The following is a 12,583-nucleotide window of genomic DNA, read 5'->3' as shown; positions in this document are numbered from 1 at the left end:
AGGGCATGTTCTTTGATGGATACTGATGTTGTTACACCAAACATACTGTAGTCTTGGTATTTTCCACCACAGTAAGATTGTAGCTGCTTAAAGGGTCCTACAATGAAACTGAACAGTTCAGAAAGTGCAAATGGTGTTTCATGCCATGATGTTATTTTTGGGACAACAGAGCCTTCAGCAAACATGTCCCTTCTCTCCCGCGGCTGCTTGTCTGTAGGACGATGAAGCACAGATGCTGATCGATGAGTTTGCTGTGTCCGACCTGCTATGGGTAAGGCCGGAATCACACACAGCGGTGGGATTTATCAAATGTGTTTCAATTGGATTAGTGATTTCAATTTTAGACTCTTAACTGCATTTAGCATTGCTAAGACACAGGCTTGATAAATGTGTGTGTTGTGGTTTGGTGTGTGTGTGTGTGTGTGTGTGTGTGTGTTGTGTGTGTGTGTGTGTTGTGTGGTGTGTGTGTGTGTGTGTGTGTGTGTGTGTGTGTGTGTGTGTGTGTGTGTGTGTGGTGTGTGTGTGTGTGTGTGTGTGTGTGTGTGTGTGTTGTCGTGTTGTCCTTCTACGACCCCCACTCACGTGCCAAACGCGGTGACTTTGCACGACTGTCTCTCGCTCTCTCTCTTTCTCTATCTGTGTGTCAGGGTGAAGGGGATTCCACCACTGCTCGTTGGGTTTCAGAATGATGCCTGTGTCAAGGATCCTACAGTCTTACACTCTGTGGTTGTGTTTTCTCTGTGTCTGTATGGTTAAGGTTTAAATTGCAATTGTCTCTAACTATAATCATCTAATAATTTCTGGTTTAGTGACGTGAAGAGGAGTTTGCATGCTTTTGACAAAAAAACCATGTTTTTTTTTTTAATGCTGATTATAATCAAGAGGACTCTGAGGAATAAGCTCCCAGAGCTGAGGTAGTTTCAAGCATTTCTGGGACATGAGTGCACACAGATGGAAAGGGAGGGGAGAGAGGAGCTGTCATGTGTAAAAGGAAAGCCCCAGCTTTAAAAAAATAGAAACCAAGGTGCCCAAGGAAAACCGAGCCAGCTCAAAAGGGGTTGGTAGATTAATTGACGATTAAAGAGAAGAGAGAAGAGAAGGGGTGCATGTCGCAGTAAACCCCCCCCCGGGCGGTCTGGGGCAAACGTACGACTCCTCACTCCCTAACGAAAAAGTTTTAACAAAGGGAGATTTTAACTTTATTTTAAAATGTGGGCGGTGTTGCCTTTTAAACCACACGGGAGTGGTTTCACAGGAGGGGGAGCTGAACCCGAAGGTTGGCCCCCATTTATTTTAGAGACTCTGGGAAACGAAGCAAACGCATTCGGAAAGCACAGGCTCTGGGGACAAAAAGGGGAAAGGAGCTTATCCTTTGACACACGAGCTTCTCTTCCCCTCTCTTTAAATTTTGGATCCTGTCCCAAAAGCTTGTTACAACCCCCTCGGGGGAGTTATTAGTTTTGTTTTTCGCATTTTTCCTTTAGATTGGGGGCCCCAAAAGTAATGGTTGCGGTTCCCATGGTTCCCTCAGTCCGAAATGCCATTACATGGGGCTCGTCTCGGGGCCCGCAAAGCCCGTAACGCCCGTAGCCAATGAATGCTCAATCTTTTTAGTCCCCTTTTCCCTTTCTTTTGGACTGTATGCACTATTATTCCCCCCCAACGGCCTGTCAGACACCCCCTCCCCAAGACCGGGATCTGCCCGGGTTTCTCCAAAAAGGGATTTTTCCCCCGTACATAAAGCTTTTCTTGGGGGGAATTACTAGAACGTTGGGGGTTTTGTAAATTGGGAATGGGTAACCCTACCATCTGTAAGTCCATCCACCACCATCTTGACCGTTATCCGGTGGGGGGCGGGGGGCAGAACCCAGTAGGGGGCCCAAATTTCCCTTTTCTCGGCCAAATAAACCAGTCGATGGGGGACCCGAGGCTTCCCGGGCCCGGTTGGAGTTTAAAAATTCTCCCCCCGTCAGGTTTCCCGGGGCCCTCCCCCCAGCGGACGTCCCTAAAAACACCCCCCTAGGGAGGGCCAGGGGGCATCTTACCAATCCCCCCGAAAACCTAAACGGCTTTTTTCAACACAAAAGGAGCAGCGGCTCTACCCGAGCTCCCTCGGAGGACTGAGTTCTACCCTTCTAAGGGAAAAACGCCAGCCACCCTCCTAAGGAAAACCCTTTTGGGGCCGTTTTTGTCCCCCGGACCCGTTTTTTCGGCAGGACCCAGCCTTCAGGCCCAAAGGTGAGGGTGGGAAAAGAAAAAATTCCCCCGGTAGATCGAAAAGTTTTTCCCTTGGCTAAAGCCTTTTTGGTAACAACGGTGCGGAATAAACAAAATGAAAAAACCCGCACCAGTTTTCAAAATTTTTCCGACCAATCTCACGCTCCATGCCCCCCCACTCGCAAAACAAGCCCCCCGGGGCTTAAACCCCCTTCATTGGGGTAGGACTCCACTCCCTACCCGAAAAAAAGTACTCCATGGGTTTCCTGTGAAAACCCAGGGGCCCAAGATTTAGGGGTTTGCTGACCTTTTCTCCCCCCGTTCACACTGGCTTGGGGAAACCGACCCAAGGGGGCCCTGAAGGTAACGACCATGATGCCATCGGGAAACCACTCATCTGAAAAAAAGCAGCGATGGATCCTAAGCCAAACGAACTGAACCCCCCCCCGCCCCACGGGCCTGGGATACCCTGTAAATAAATATTAAAAAACGGATGGGGACAAACGCAGCCCTGGCGGACCCCCAAACCCCTTTACCGGGGAACGAGTCGATTTACCCCCGAAAACCCCGGGGACACAGCTCTCGTTTTGGGTTTAATCAGAGATTGGATGGCCCTGAAAAGGGGGCCCCCTAAATCCAAAACTCCCGCAGCACCCCCAACAGTTTTCCCGGGGGGACCCGGTCAAAGCCTTCCAAGACCCAAAAAAAACACTGTAAAAGGTTGGGCTTTAATCCCCCAGGACCCTTGCGAAAAGAAAGATAGGTCCGTTTTTAAAAAGACAAAAATCCCCCATTTTTCCCTCTTCAATCCGGGGGGCCTAGGGGCCGAACCCCCTTTTCCCAAAGCACTTGGAGTAGACTTTCCCAAGGGAGGCGGAGAAGTGTGATCCCCCTGTAATTGGAACACCCCCTCTGGCCCCCCTTTTTTTTTTGAAGGGGGGAAACCACCCCGGGCTCCCAAACCCCTTCGGCACTGCCCCCAAAATTCCACGCAATTTTTGAAGGGCGTGTCAACCAAAACCCCCCCTCCACCCCAAAGACCCTTCAGCATTTCGGGAAAGGTTTCCATAAACCCCTGGGGTTTTGCCGCGTGGATTTGTTTGACCCCTTTCAGCGCCCTCCACCGGGGGAAATTGACGTTTAACCCCCCTTTCATCCTCCAGATCTGCCTCCCCCACAGAGGACGGTCAGCGGGGTTTAGGATTTTCCTCAAAGTGCCCCCTTTCCACCGTCTTTTACCCCCCAGTTGGGTCAACAACGCCCCACCCTTTACTGTATACAGCTTGGATGAGTCCCCGCTTCCCCCTCTGAGGTGGCGAAGGTTTTCCAGAAGCACCTTGGTGCGACCGAAAGTCTTCTCCATGTCTTCTCCGAACTTCTCCCACACCCGCTGCTTGCCTCTGCCACGGCAGAGGCTGCAGCCTTCGGGCCCGTCGGTACCTTGCAACTGAGTCCGGAGTCTCTGGGATAACATATCCGGAAGGACTCCTTCTTCAGTCGGACGGCTCCCTGACACCGGTGTCCACCAGGGTGTTCGTGGGTTACTTACGCCCCTTGAAGCACCTACAGACCCTAAGACCACAGCTCCCCGCCGCAGCTTCAGCAATGGAAACTTGAACATGTCCACTCAGGTTCAATGCCCCCAGCCTCACAGGGATGCACGAAAAAGTCCGCCGGACGGTGTGAGTTGAAAGTCCGTCGGACAGGGGCCTCCTCCAGACGTTCCCAATTTACCCGCACTACGCGTTTGGGCTTACAGGTCTGTCCAGAGTCCTCCCCACCCCCTGACCCAACTCACCACCAGATGGTGATCAGTTGACAGCTCTGCCCCTCTCTTCACCCGAGTGTCCAAAAACATACGGCTCAGATCAGATGAACGATTATAAAATCGATCATGACCTTTGGCTAGGGTGCTCTGGTACCACGTACACTTATGAGCATCCCTATGTCGAACATGGTGTTTGTTATGGACAATTCATGACTAGCACAGAAGTCCAACAACAGACAACCATCTGATTCAGATCAGGGAGGCCGTTCCTCCCAATCACGCCTTCCAAGTATCTCCATCATTGCCCAAGTGTGCGTTGAAGTCCCCAGCAGAACTATGGAGTCCCTACTGGAGCCCCATACAGGACTCCATTCAAGGTCTCCAAGAAGGCGCCGATACTCTGAACTCCTGTTTGGGCATATGCACAAACAACAGTCATAGTTTTCCCCCCATCACCCACAGGCGTAGGGAGGCGACCCTTCGTCCACCGGGGTAAACTCCAACGCAGCGGCGCTCAGCCGGGGGCTTGTGAGTATCCCCACACCCGCCCGGCGCCTCACACCCTGGGCAACTCCGGAGTAGGACAGAGTCCAACCCCTATCCAGGAGAACGGTTCCAGAACCGAGGACTGTGCGTAGAGGTAAGCCCCACCAGATCTAACTGGTAACGCTCCCACTCCCGCACAAGTTCCGGCTCCTTCCCCCACAGAGAGGGGACGTTCACGTCCCCAGAGCCAGCCTCTGCCGCCGGGTCTGGTCCGTCGAGGCCCCTGACCTTCGCCGCCACCCATGTGGCAGCGCAACGACCCCAGCGGTTCCTCCCACAGGTGGTGAGCCCATGGGATGGAGATGAGGGTGCCACGTAGCTCTTCGGGCTGTGCCCGACCGGGCTCCGTGGCAAACCCGGCCACCAGGCGCTCGCTGACGAGCCCGCCGTCTGGGCCTGGCTCCAGACGGGGGCCCCGGGCCTCCTCCGGGCAGGGTCACTCCCTCTCTTCCTCGGTCTCTCATAGGGTTTTTGAACCATTCTTCGTCTGGCCCCTCACCTGAGACCACTTTGCCATGGGAGACCCTACCAGGAGCACAAAGCTCCAGACAACACAGCCCTCAGGTTCATAGGGACACACAAACCTCTCCACCACGATAAGGTGATGGTTCCCCGGAGAGGCTCATAGGGTTTTTGAACCATTCTTCGTCTGGCCCCTCACCTGAGACCACTTTGCCATGGGAGACCCTACCAGGAGCACAAAGCTCCAGACAACACAGCCCTCGGGTTCATAGGGACACACAAACCTCTCCACCACGATAAGGTGATGGTTCCCCGGAGAGGTCTGTTAAGTGTCTTGCAATAACTCTTGTTATGAATTGATACTATGAATAAAAATGAAGTGAGTTAAGATATGATGATGCCTGACCTTTAAAGAGCTTTGTAGGTCATGAGAAGGATTTTAAATTCAATCCTGGATTTTACAGGAAGCCAAAGCAGAGAAGCTAATACAGGAGAAATATGTTCTCTTTTTGTAGTTCTTGTCAGAACACGCGCTGCAGCGTTCTGGATTAGCTGTGGAGTCTTAAGGGACTTATTGAGCATCAGATAGTAAGGAATTACAGTAGTCCAGCCCTGAAGTAATCAATGCATGGACTAGATTTTCTGCATCATTTTGAAATGGGATGTGCCTGATTTTGGCAATGTTATGGGGGGGGGGGGGGGGGGGGGGGGGGGGGGGGAGCTGTTCTTGATATTAGTTTTAAGTCCCAAAATGCATTGCCCACCTCTGTCTTAACACCTTGTTCATTCCATAGGCTTTCTGTTATGAATTATCTTCAAGCTCAATTCAAGATAACCCTGTCTAATGTCTGACAACCCTCATTATGGGTCATGATGATGTTTTATGGGCTGCCCAGCATTGACCAAGGCTAGTAAATTGATCCTCATGTGTAAAATCTTCAGATGTGCCCCTTTTTATGTACTATTTCTTCTTCCCATGACTGTCTGTATAGGAACCGGTCTTTCCCTCTACTTTTTCTCCTCCTCCTGAGCCTGCGATCCGTACTCCATCCTCTGACGAGTCCGCCAACCAGGTAGGAAATTTTGCTCTTGTCATGTGCATAGCTTGCTCTTTGCAAACCCTTTCACCCCCCAAACAGAGCATGTGAGTGGAGCGAGCGGGGGGGATTTTGGATGGAGCTCAGAGCGGATTTTTTAAATGTTGGAGCGTTGCCTTATCTCCCCCTCTACATTTATCTCCGGTGCCACTCACTTCATGAATTCGTGGCATTTCCGAGCCTGTCTCAGACTCTGTGTGTTACTGCAGCACAGTACATGCAGACGATCGCCGCTGCTTCTCCTTTCCATGCCAACACCATCCAGCTGACTTTTTGCTGGCGGAGCTACGGGCATTAAGCGTTTGACGCAGTTCATCTGATAAATACCACACAGCTTTTTTTTTTTTCTTTTTTTGAGTGGAGCGAGGGGGAAATCTGCGTTGACCTGTAGTGACCGGGAGTGACTTTAAGCGGGAGAATGAAGGGAATGATCAGCTCCTTGAGCAAACTGCAGAAATTCTCACTGCCCCACTCCGCTCACATGCTCTGACCCCCAATCTGTCAAGTCCCCTCACTCAGCCTCAACCATGCTGGCAGAACAGTTGGGGCATGTGCACATTAGGTTCAGTTGTTTACAGCCAACCTGCTCTTCTTTTATGACACTAGATATCCACGTCCCAAAGCTTTGTCTCTTTGACTATAAAGTCAGCATGGCACGTCCGGTAGCGTCTCACACTTGTGCAGAGCTTGGACAACCTTTTTATTTTTTTATCCTTATCTCTAAATCCTCATCCTTTCTTACCTTCTTCATCCATCGCTCTGGTTTTGAAGACCACAAGATCTCCCAGACCCATGCAAGTGGATGAGAAACACCCCTGGAGACGGAAGGTGACCCAATACAGTGCTATATATACAGTGCTCTGGCAAATCCCCCAGCTCCGCCCTCCCTGGTGGCTAGTAGCAGAGACAGACACTCACACACACACACACTCAAATCAAAATTGGCACCAAATGAGTTATGTTATCATTGGTCACTAAAGGACACTTTCTGCTATTGTTCTTTGTCTTCACTTTAACAATGATTTCTTTCATGTTTACATTATGGTGGCACTAAAACATTTCTAAGTAATGTTCAAAGTAAAGAAAATCAATCCTTTCCCTGTGGATGTTGTTAAACAGCTTGCTTTTAATGTGATGCAGGCCATTAATATGCTTCCTGTGTATGAATCAGTCCTGTTTGGTGTCCCTCCTACTTTGTCTGTTTGTGACTTTGGCCTGCTCTTAAAGGAAAATACCACATTTAAACATTTGTCACAAACAGCAAATTGCAATGTAAGATAGTTTCATTTCTTTTTTGTACTACTGTTCAAGTTCCACAGTCTTTCTAGAAAAAGCCTAACAAAAAGTACTGTTTTGGATACAGTTATAGTCAGACAATGGCAGCTGGACTGCATCAAACATCACAAACTGATGATATATTACAGTGTTGTACCCTGAGGTGGCTTTCTGTCCATCAGGAGTAACTTCTCTCTCCTCCTGTCTCTCTTTTCCTAGAGAATAGCTGAGGCTGAGATGGATTGCCAGGGGATGGAGGCTCACATGTCCATCCAGGAGAGGAAAGAGCTGATAGTAGCCCAAGAGGAGGCCTGGAAGATGAAAGGCCACGGAGCCGCCAATGACTCCACCCAGTTCACTGTGGCTGCCCGCATGGTGAAGAAAGGTCAGAGGGAAAGTGAACACACACATTTTCTCTGCAGTCCTTCTCCATCTCTCAGAAGCATATGCTCACATGCTGTACTACACTCAAGTCTGTTCACCACAGAGAGTTAAGTCCGCAGTTCAGTTTCAGGGCTCGGCCCTAAATCCTATATAGCCCCCTTAGCGATAAGCAGCTATGGGGAAATGCCTCTCCATTTAGGCCCAGACACACCAGGCCAGAGTGGCTGCTCAGAGAACTCTGCTCAGGCACAAAATGATTTTCTGGTTGGAATTGTTCCCTGTTAGCTTCAGGCTCAGCCAGAGGAGGGAGGGGGGTTTGGTAGGTTTGGCCAGATTATAGCTGATGTGTGTACAGCATAGCAAGGAAAAGCATCAGAAATGCTTGCCTCAGTCAGCCTCACATGCATCTTAAGCCGCATTTCGACCTCAGGAACATCCCACTGGAATCAGGTGACCTTCTGAGGAACTCATTGCATTTCGGCCACAGGGACCGGCGTCTAAATAAAGTTCTGGGGACAGTTTCCAGGCCCTATTTACCCCCAAGTAATAAGTCTCGGATCGGAGGGTAATACTTTGTGAAAGCACAGGAACCATCAGGGTGGGGTTTGCGGGGATGAACGTTGCTGATTGGTCAAACACACAGTGTGGCTGCTGCTACCCGCCTACCGCTTCATTCATAAAACATGGAAGCACTTTCATATTGATTAATGAACATTTTAGGGCAATGGGAGAATTTTTCTGTTTGTTTGATAGCATTACAAGTAAAGTTTTATTTTTCAAAGGATTTGCTTCTGGCTACCAGACTCATTTTTTGTAAAAGACAGACAAAAAAAGAGAGAGATTTGTGAGAGCCTGCAACCACACTGAACTGCATTTGCTGCCAACGTGTGTCTCGGGCAAGCAAGCGAGAGAAAAAGAGGTGGCGGAGCTGTTGTAAGAGAAATAAAACAATATTTCTGATTGTTTCTAAAACGCAGAACCACAAGGCGGCATACTGAACTGCCGGCTGCTAAGTGTGTTCACCCCTGCAACCACCAGCAGCCCCTGTCTCGTCATGTCGCTTTTTAATACGTCAGCAGACGGATTTGCCTAATCTTCACGGTTATTTAGACATAGTTGGAAACTCAGACAATAATAGGCTGGAGGAATTTTAAGTTCATTTAAAAAAAAAAAAAAACTTAAAGGCTCAGTGTACAAGGTCCTGTATTTGTATAGCGCTTTTCTAGTCTAAACAACTGCTCAAAGCGCTTTTACATCTACAGGATACATTCACCATTCACACACATTCATACACTGTGGCCGAGGCTGCCATACAAGGTGCCACCTGCTCATCAGATAAACACTCACACACATTCACACTTCGATGGCGCAGCAGGGTTCAGTGTCTTGCCCAAGGACACTTCGAACATGGGACTGCAGGGCCAGGGATTGAACCACCAACCTTCCGACTAGCAGGCAACCGCCCTACCACTGAGCCACAGCCACCCAAAATCAGTGTTGCCCGTTCACAAACATCTTTTTCATGAATATTTACCACCACCATCTATTCCTAATGGCTTGAAATTTTACATTACCATTTGCATGAACTGGGGTAGACGCTCCATATTCATGCATGTGCTATACGTCAGCCTTTCTGTTTTTTGAGTTTTCGCTGTCACATGATAAACTCACAGGTGCTGGTAATGGGTATCGTAGCTTCCCGGCCCGGCTAGTTTAAAGAAGGAAACATGGAGGACCACACGTTTCAAAATCCAAACTTTAGGGAACAGGAGTCTTCTACTTGGCCAAGAAAAAGAAAAGGGATATGGAAAAGAGCAAGAGAAGGCCACCGTAGCTGTAATACGTACTTTGAACTGCGTGGTGCGAGAGAGTTGATTACGATATAGATCTCAACACTAGATGGGAGAAATTCCCACACATTGGACCTTTAAGGGACCCCAGAGCCTTGGGTTGAAACACAAAACTTTTGACAGTGCCTCTGTATCTTTGGCTGCCTTTTTAGATCAGTGTTGTTAGCATTAGTTCCAGTGATTGCAACATAAAGATCCCCTAAACTATTGCTGCCTATTATTCCTCTTTTATAAAGCAGATGTCACCCACACCTGTCAATTTCTACGTAAGCCCACAAACCAACTTAAAGACTCAGCTAAATTAAAGTGGGAAATGATGGTATGTGGGTCAGTGACGCAACGCCTACATTTTCCGCCGGAGTGGTTGAAAATGTGAAAAACAAAAGAAATGCAAGTACTTTTCTTAACACATTGAATTACTGAGAACTTACAAATAGTTAAGCATTGTTAAGAAATGACTTTATTTTAGGATTATTCACAGCCGCACCACATTACTTTTTTTTAAGGCCTGTTGAAAGTCCTTATACATCATTGACCCATGTATGGTATAAAGTTTGGTTTTTCCATAAATTCCATAGCGGACGTACATCACAGTAACCATGCCATGCGTTTTGGGATGTTGGATGTTCATACCTGCCATACTTTTGTGTTCATACAACAGGGTTGGCCTCCGCCTCCGCCCTCCAGTCTACAGTGTCCTCCAAACCCAAGAACAGCAGCCTTGCAATCTCCAAACCACAGGAAGGTCAGTCAAATTGTTGTTGTTGTTCCTCCATGCTTGCTTTTCACTACACTCTTGTATCCATTGGTTACCTGTTCCTGTTCCTATCGTTCTTGTTGCTTTTTGTCAAGGGATCGACAATACTATTTTTTATTTACAGTGAAAATGAAAATCTTTAATTCAAAATGAAGTCTTTGGAATGTTACAAACGCCAACACAAAACTTTGTTGCTTTAAGCAATTATTTAATAATGAGAATAATGAGAAACTTTCAACATAATACCCAGTAAAAGAGAGTCAGATGGTGTTGTGGGAGGGCGTAACAGAGGGACAGACACAGAGCTGTAGCCGAGCCAAAGTAGAATACTTTTTAATTCATTCACTTTATTGGTTATCAGGCTAATAAAACGCAGATACAGATAATCTGCAAACTGCCAAAAAACTGGCCGATAATTGACCAGGGCCCATAATCCGTCCACTCCTAATTTTTTTTAATGCTTTTTTCCCCAAACTACCAGTATATACACTACTAACACAGAGTTTTACACTTATTCTTGGATTTCATGGTTAATTGCAGACCTCATTTACATGAAATTATAAGTTAAAGAAGCAGTAATAATAATTCATTTGACTAATAGTTAAGCTCAGGGTGTTGATGGATAATTACAAATGTCAAAGTTCAGTCAGGATACTTTTTTGAAATAATTTAAAAAAAAAAAACATTGGTTGAATAAAACAACCAAAATTCAACGTAAATTGTGAACTGATCATTACTTTTACTTGTGAAGAATGTTGAATGGAACCATCCGGGTTATTTTTGGAGTGTTATGTTGAAAGAAACCCATATTTCTGAAATAAAATCTTTGAAAATGGGTCAAATTTGACCAGAAGACAAAGGAAAGATTAACGACATGACTTTGTTACATCTTTACCTGTCACCAGGCACACAGTCGCCAGAACAAATTCTGGATACAGTTAATTTACTTGTTGCGTTGAACTTGGATGATTCCAGATTCTTAGCTTACAGTTAATGTACCGTTGTTTAAAATGATTCTGGGACACAGCTCGTTGTAATTTATTGTCTTTGCTTCTCTTTCAAAAGACCTGGAGGAGATGTCTGATATCGAAGGTGTTTTCCCCTTTGTTTTTTGGTGTTGCACCGAATGCAATGTTCATCATCATCACCCAAAAACCACAAATATCATCAAAACTAATGTGGCTGATGTTGCTGTGGGACTTCTATTAGGTCATCAAAGCCTAATAGAATATAAAACCATGGGATAATGTTACCATCTATATGCATGAATTTGAAGTGCAATGGGATTCATATTTAGTGGCTGTTCTCTGTTAGAATGCTTGTGACTGACAATAGAGGTGTTCAGATAACTTCACTGTCACTGTATGCACCTGTTCATGCTCAGTCATCGTTCAAAATCAGCATCAATGGTGGTCAATGGTCATGGTGGTCAATGGTCAAGTGTGACTCTCAACAACAGAACCTCCGACATCCTGCCTGTACAGAGATGGTATCTCCGCTATTATTTTACAGTAAATGTATGGCTCTAACAGCTGTGTGTGCGTGTGTGCACAGAGATCAAGGCCATACCAGACCTGACCCTGGAGTCAGACATGAAGCTGGACAAACTGGAGTCCTTCCTCGGCAAGATCAACAATAAAGGTCAGTCTTGTTCGGCATGCTGTCTACAAGTTCATCAGGCCTCTGCTTGGCTCCTTACTCCGTCACTGAGTTCCAAATCAGGCCTTTCACATTTTCCCATGAAAATACTGTTCTCACATTATAACCATACAATAGGGCTTGGTACTAAATTCAATACTTGCATACCAAATTGCCTCTAAAGTATTGAGTATCGAAAAATGCCTCGTCATTGAATACCTTATTTCAATGCCTAAGGAGTAAATCTCTTTAAGCAGCGAGCCAATAAGCACGCAGCATTTTTCTACCAAGATCTAATAATGTCTGTGATTGGCTGTGGTATGTCACACATCGTAGAGGCAGGCAGGAAGAACTCTTTACAAGTTACAAAAGACAGGCTCACATAGTCACTTCTTTATTTAATAAAATTGGTATCGAAAAAAGTATTGTTTAAGAACGGTATTGAAGTGACGGTCTTGGTACTGGTATCGACAATTTTTGAACAGTGCCCTACCATACAATCGATCAGATGTATAATGGAGACAAAACGTAATGAATTAAATGCAGTATCTCTGCCTAGTTCACTATAATTCATTCATTCATTCATTCA

General features: G+C 46.8%; 1 protein-coding gene across 1 annotated transcript in view; it reads left to right on the top strand.

Annotated features, from left to right (window-relative positions):
* Window positions 1-12,583, top strand: part of svila (supervillin a) — an 83,255-nt gene that overhangs the window by 45,367 nt on the left and 25,305 nt on the right. The window contains 7 exon segments of the mRNA XM_032504387.1: window positions 218-271; window positions 5,986-6,066; window positions 6,862-6,918; window positions 7,585-7,750; window positions 10,261-10,344; window positions 11,422-11,448; window positions 11,911-11,997. Of these exon segments, the coding sequence (XP_032360278.1) occupies window positions 218-271; window positions 5,986-6,066; window positions 6,862-6,918; window positions 7,585-7,750; window positions 10,261-10,344; window positions 11,422-11,448; window positions 11,911-11,997 (556 nt within the window).

Source organism: Etheostoma spectabile, chromosome 22 (assembly GCF_008692095.1).
Source record: "Etheostoma spectabile isolate EspeVRDwgs_2016 chromosome 22, UIUC_Espe_1.0, whole genome shotgun sequence".
Taxonomy (NCBI): Eukaryota; Metazoa; Chordata; class Actinopteri; order Perciformes; family Percidae; genus Etheostoma; species Etheostoma spectabile.
The sequence above is the reverse complement of the archived record's forward strand: the minus strand, read 5'-3'. Positions and strand labels throughout refer to the sequence as shown.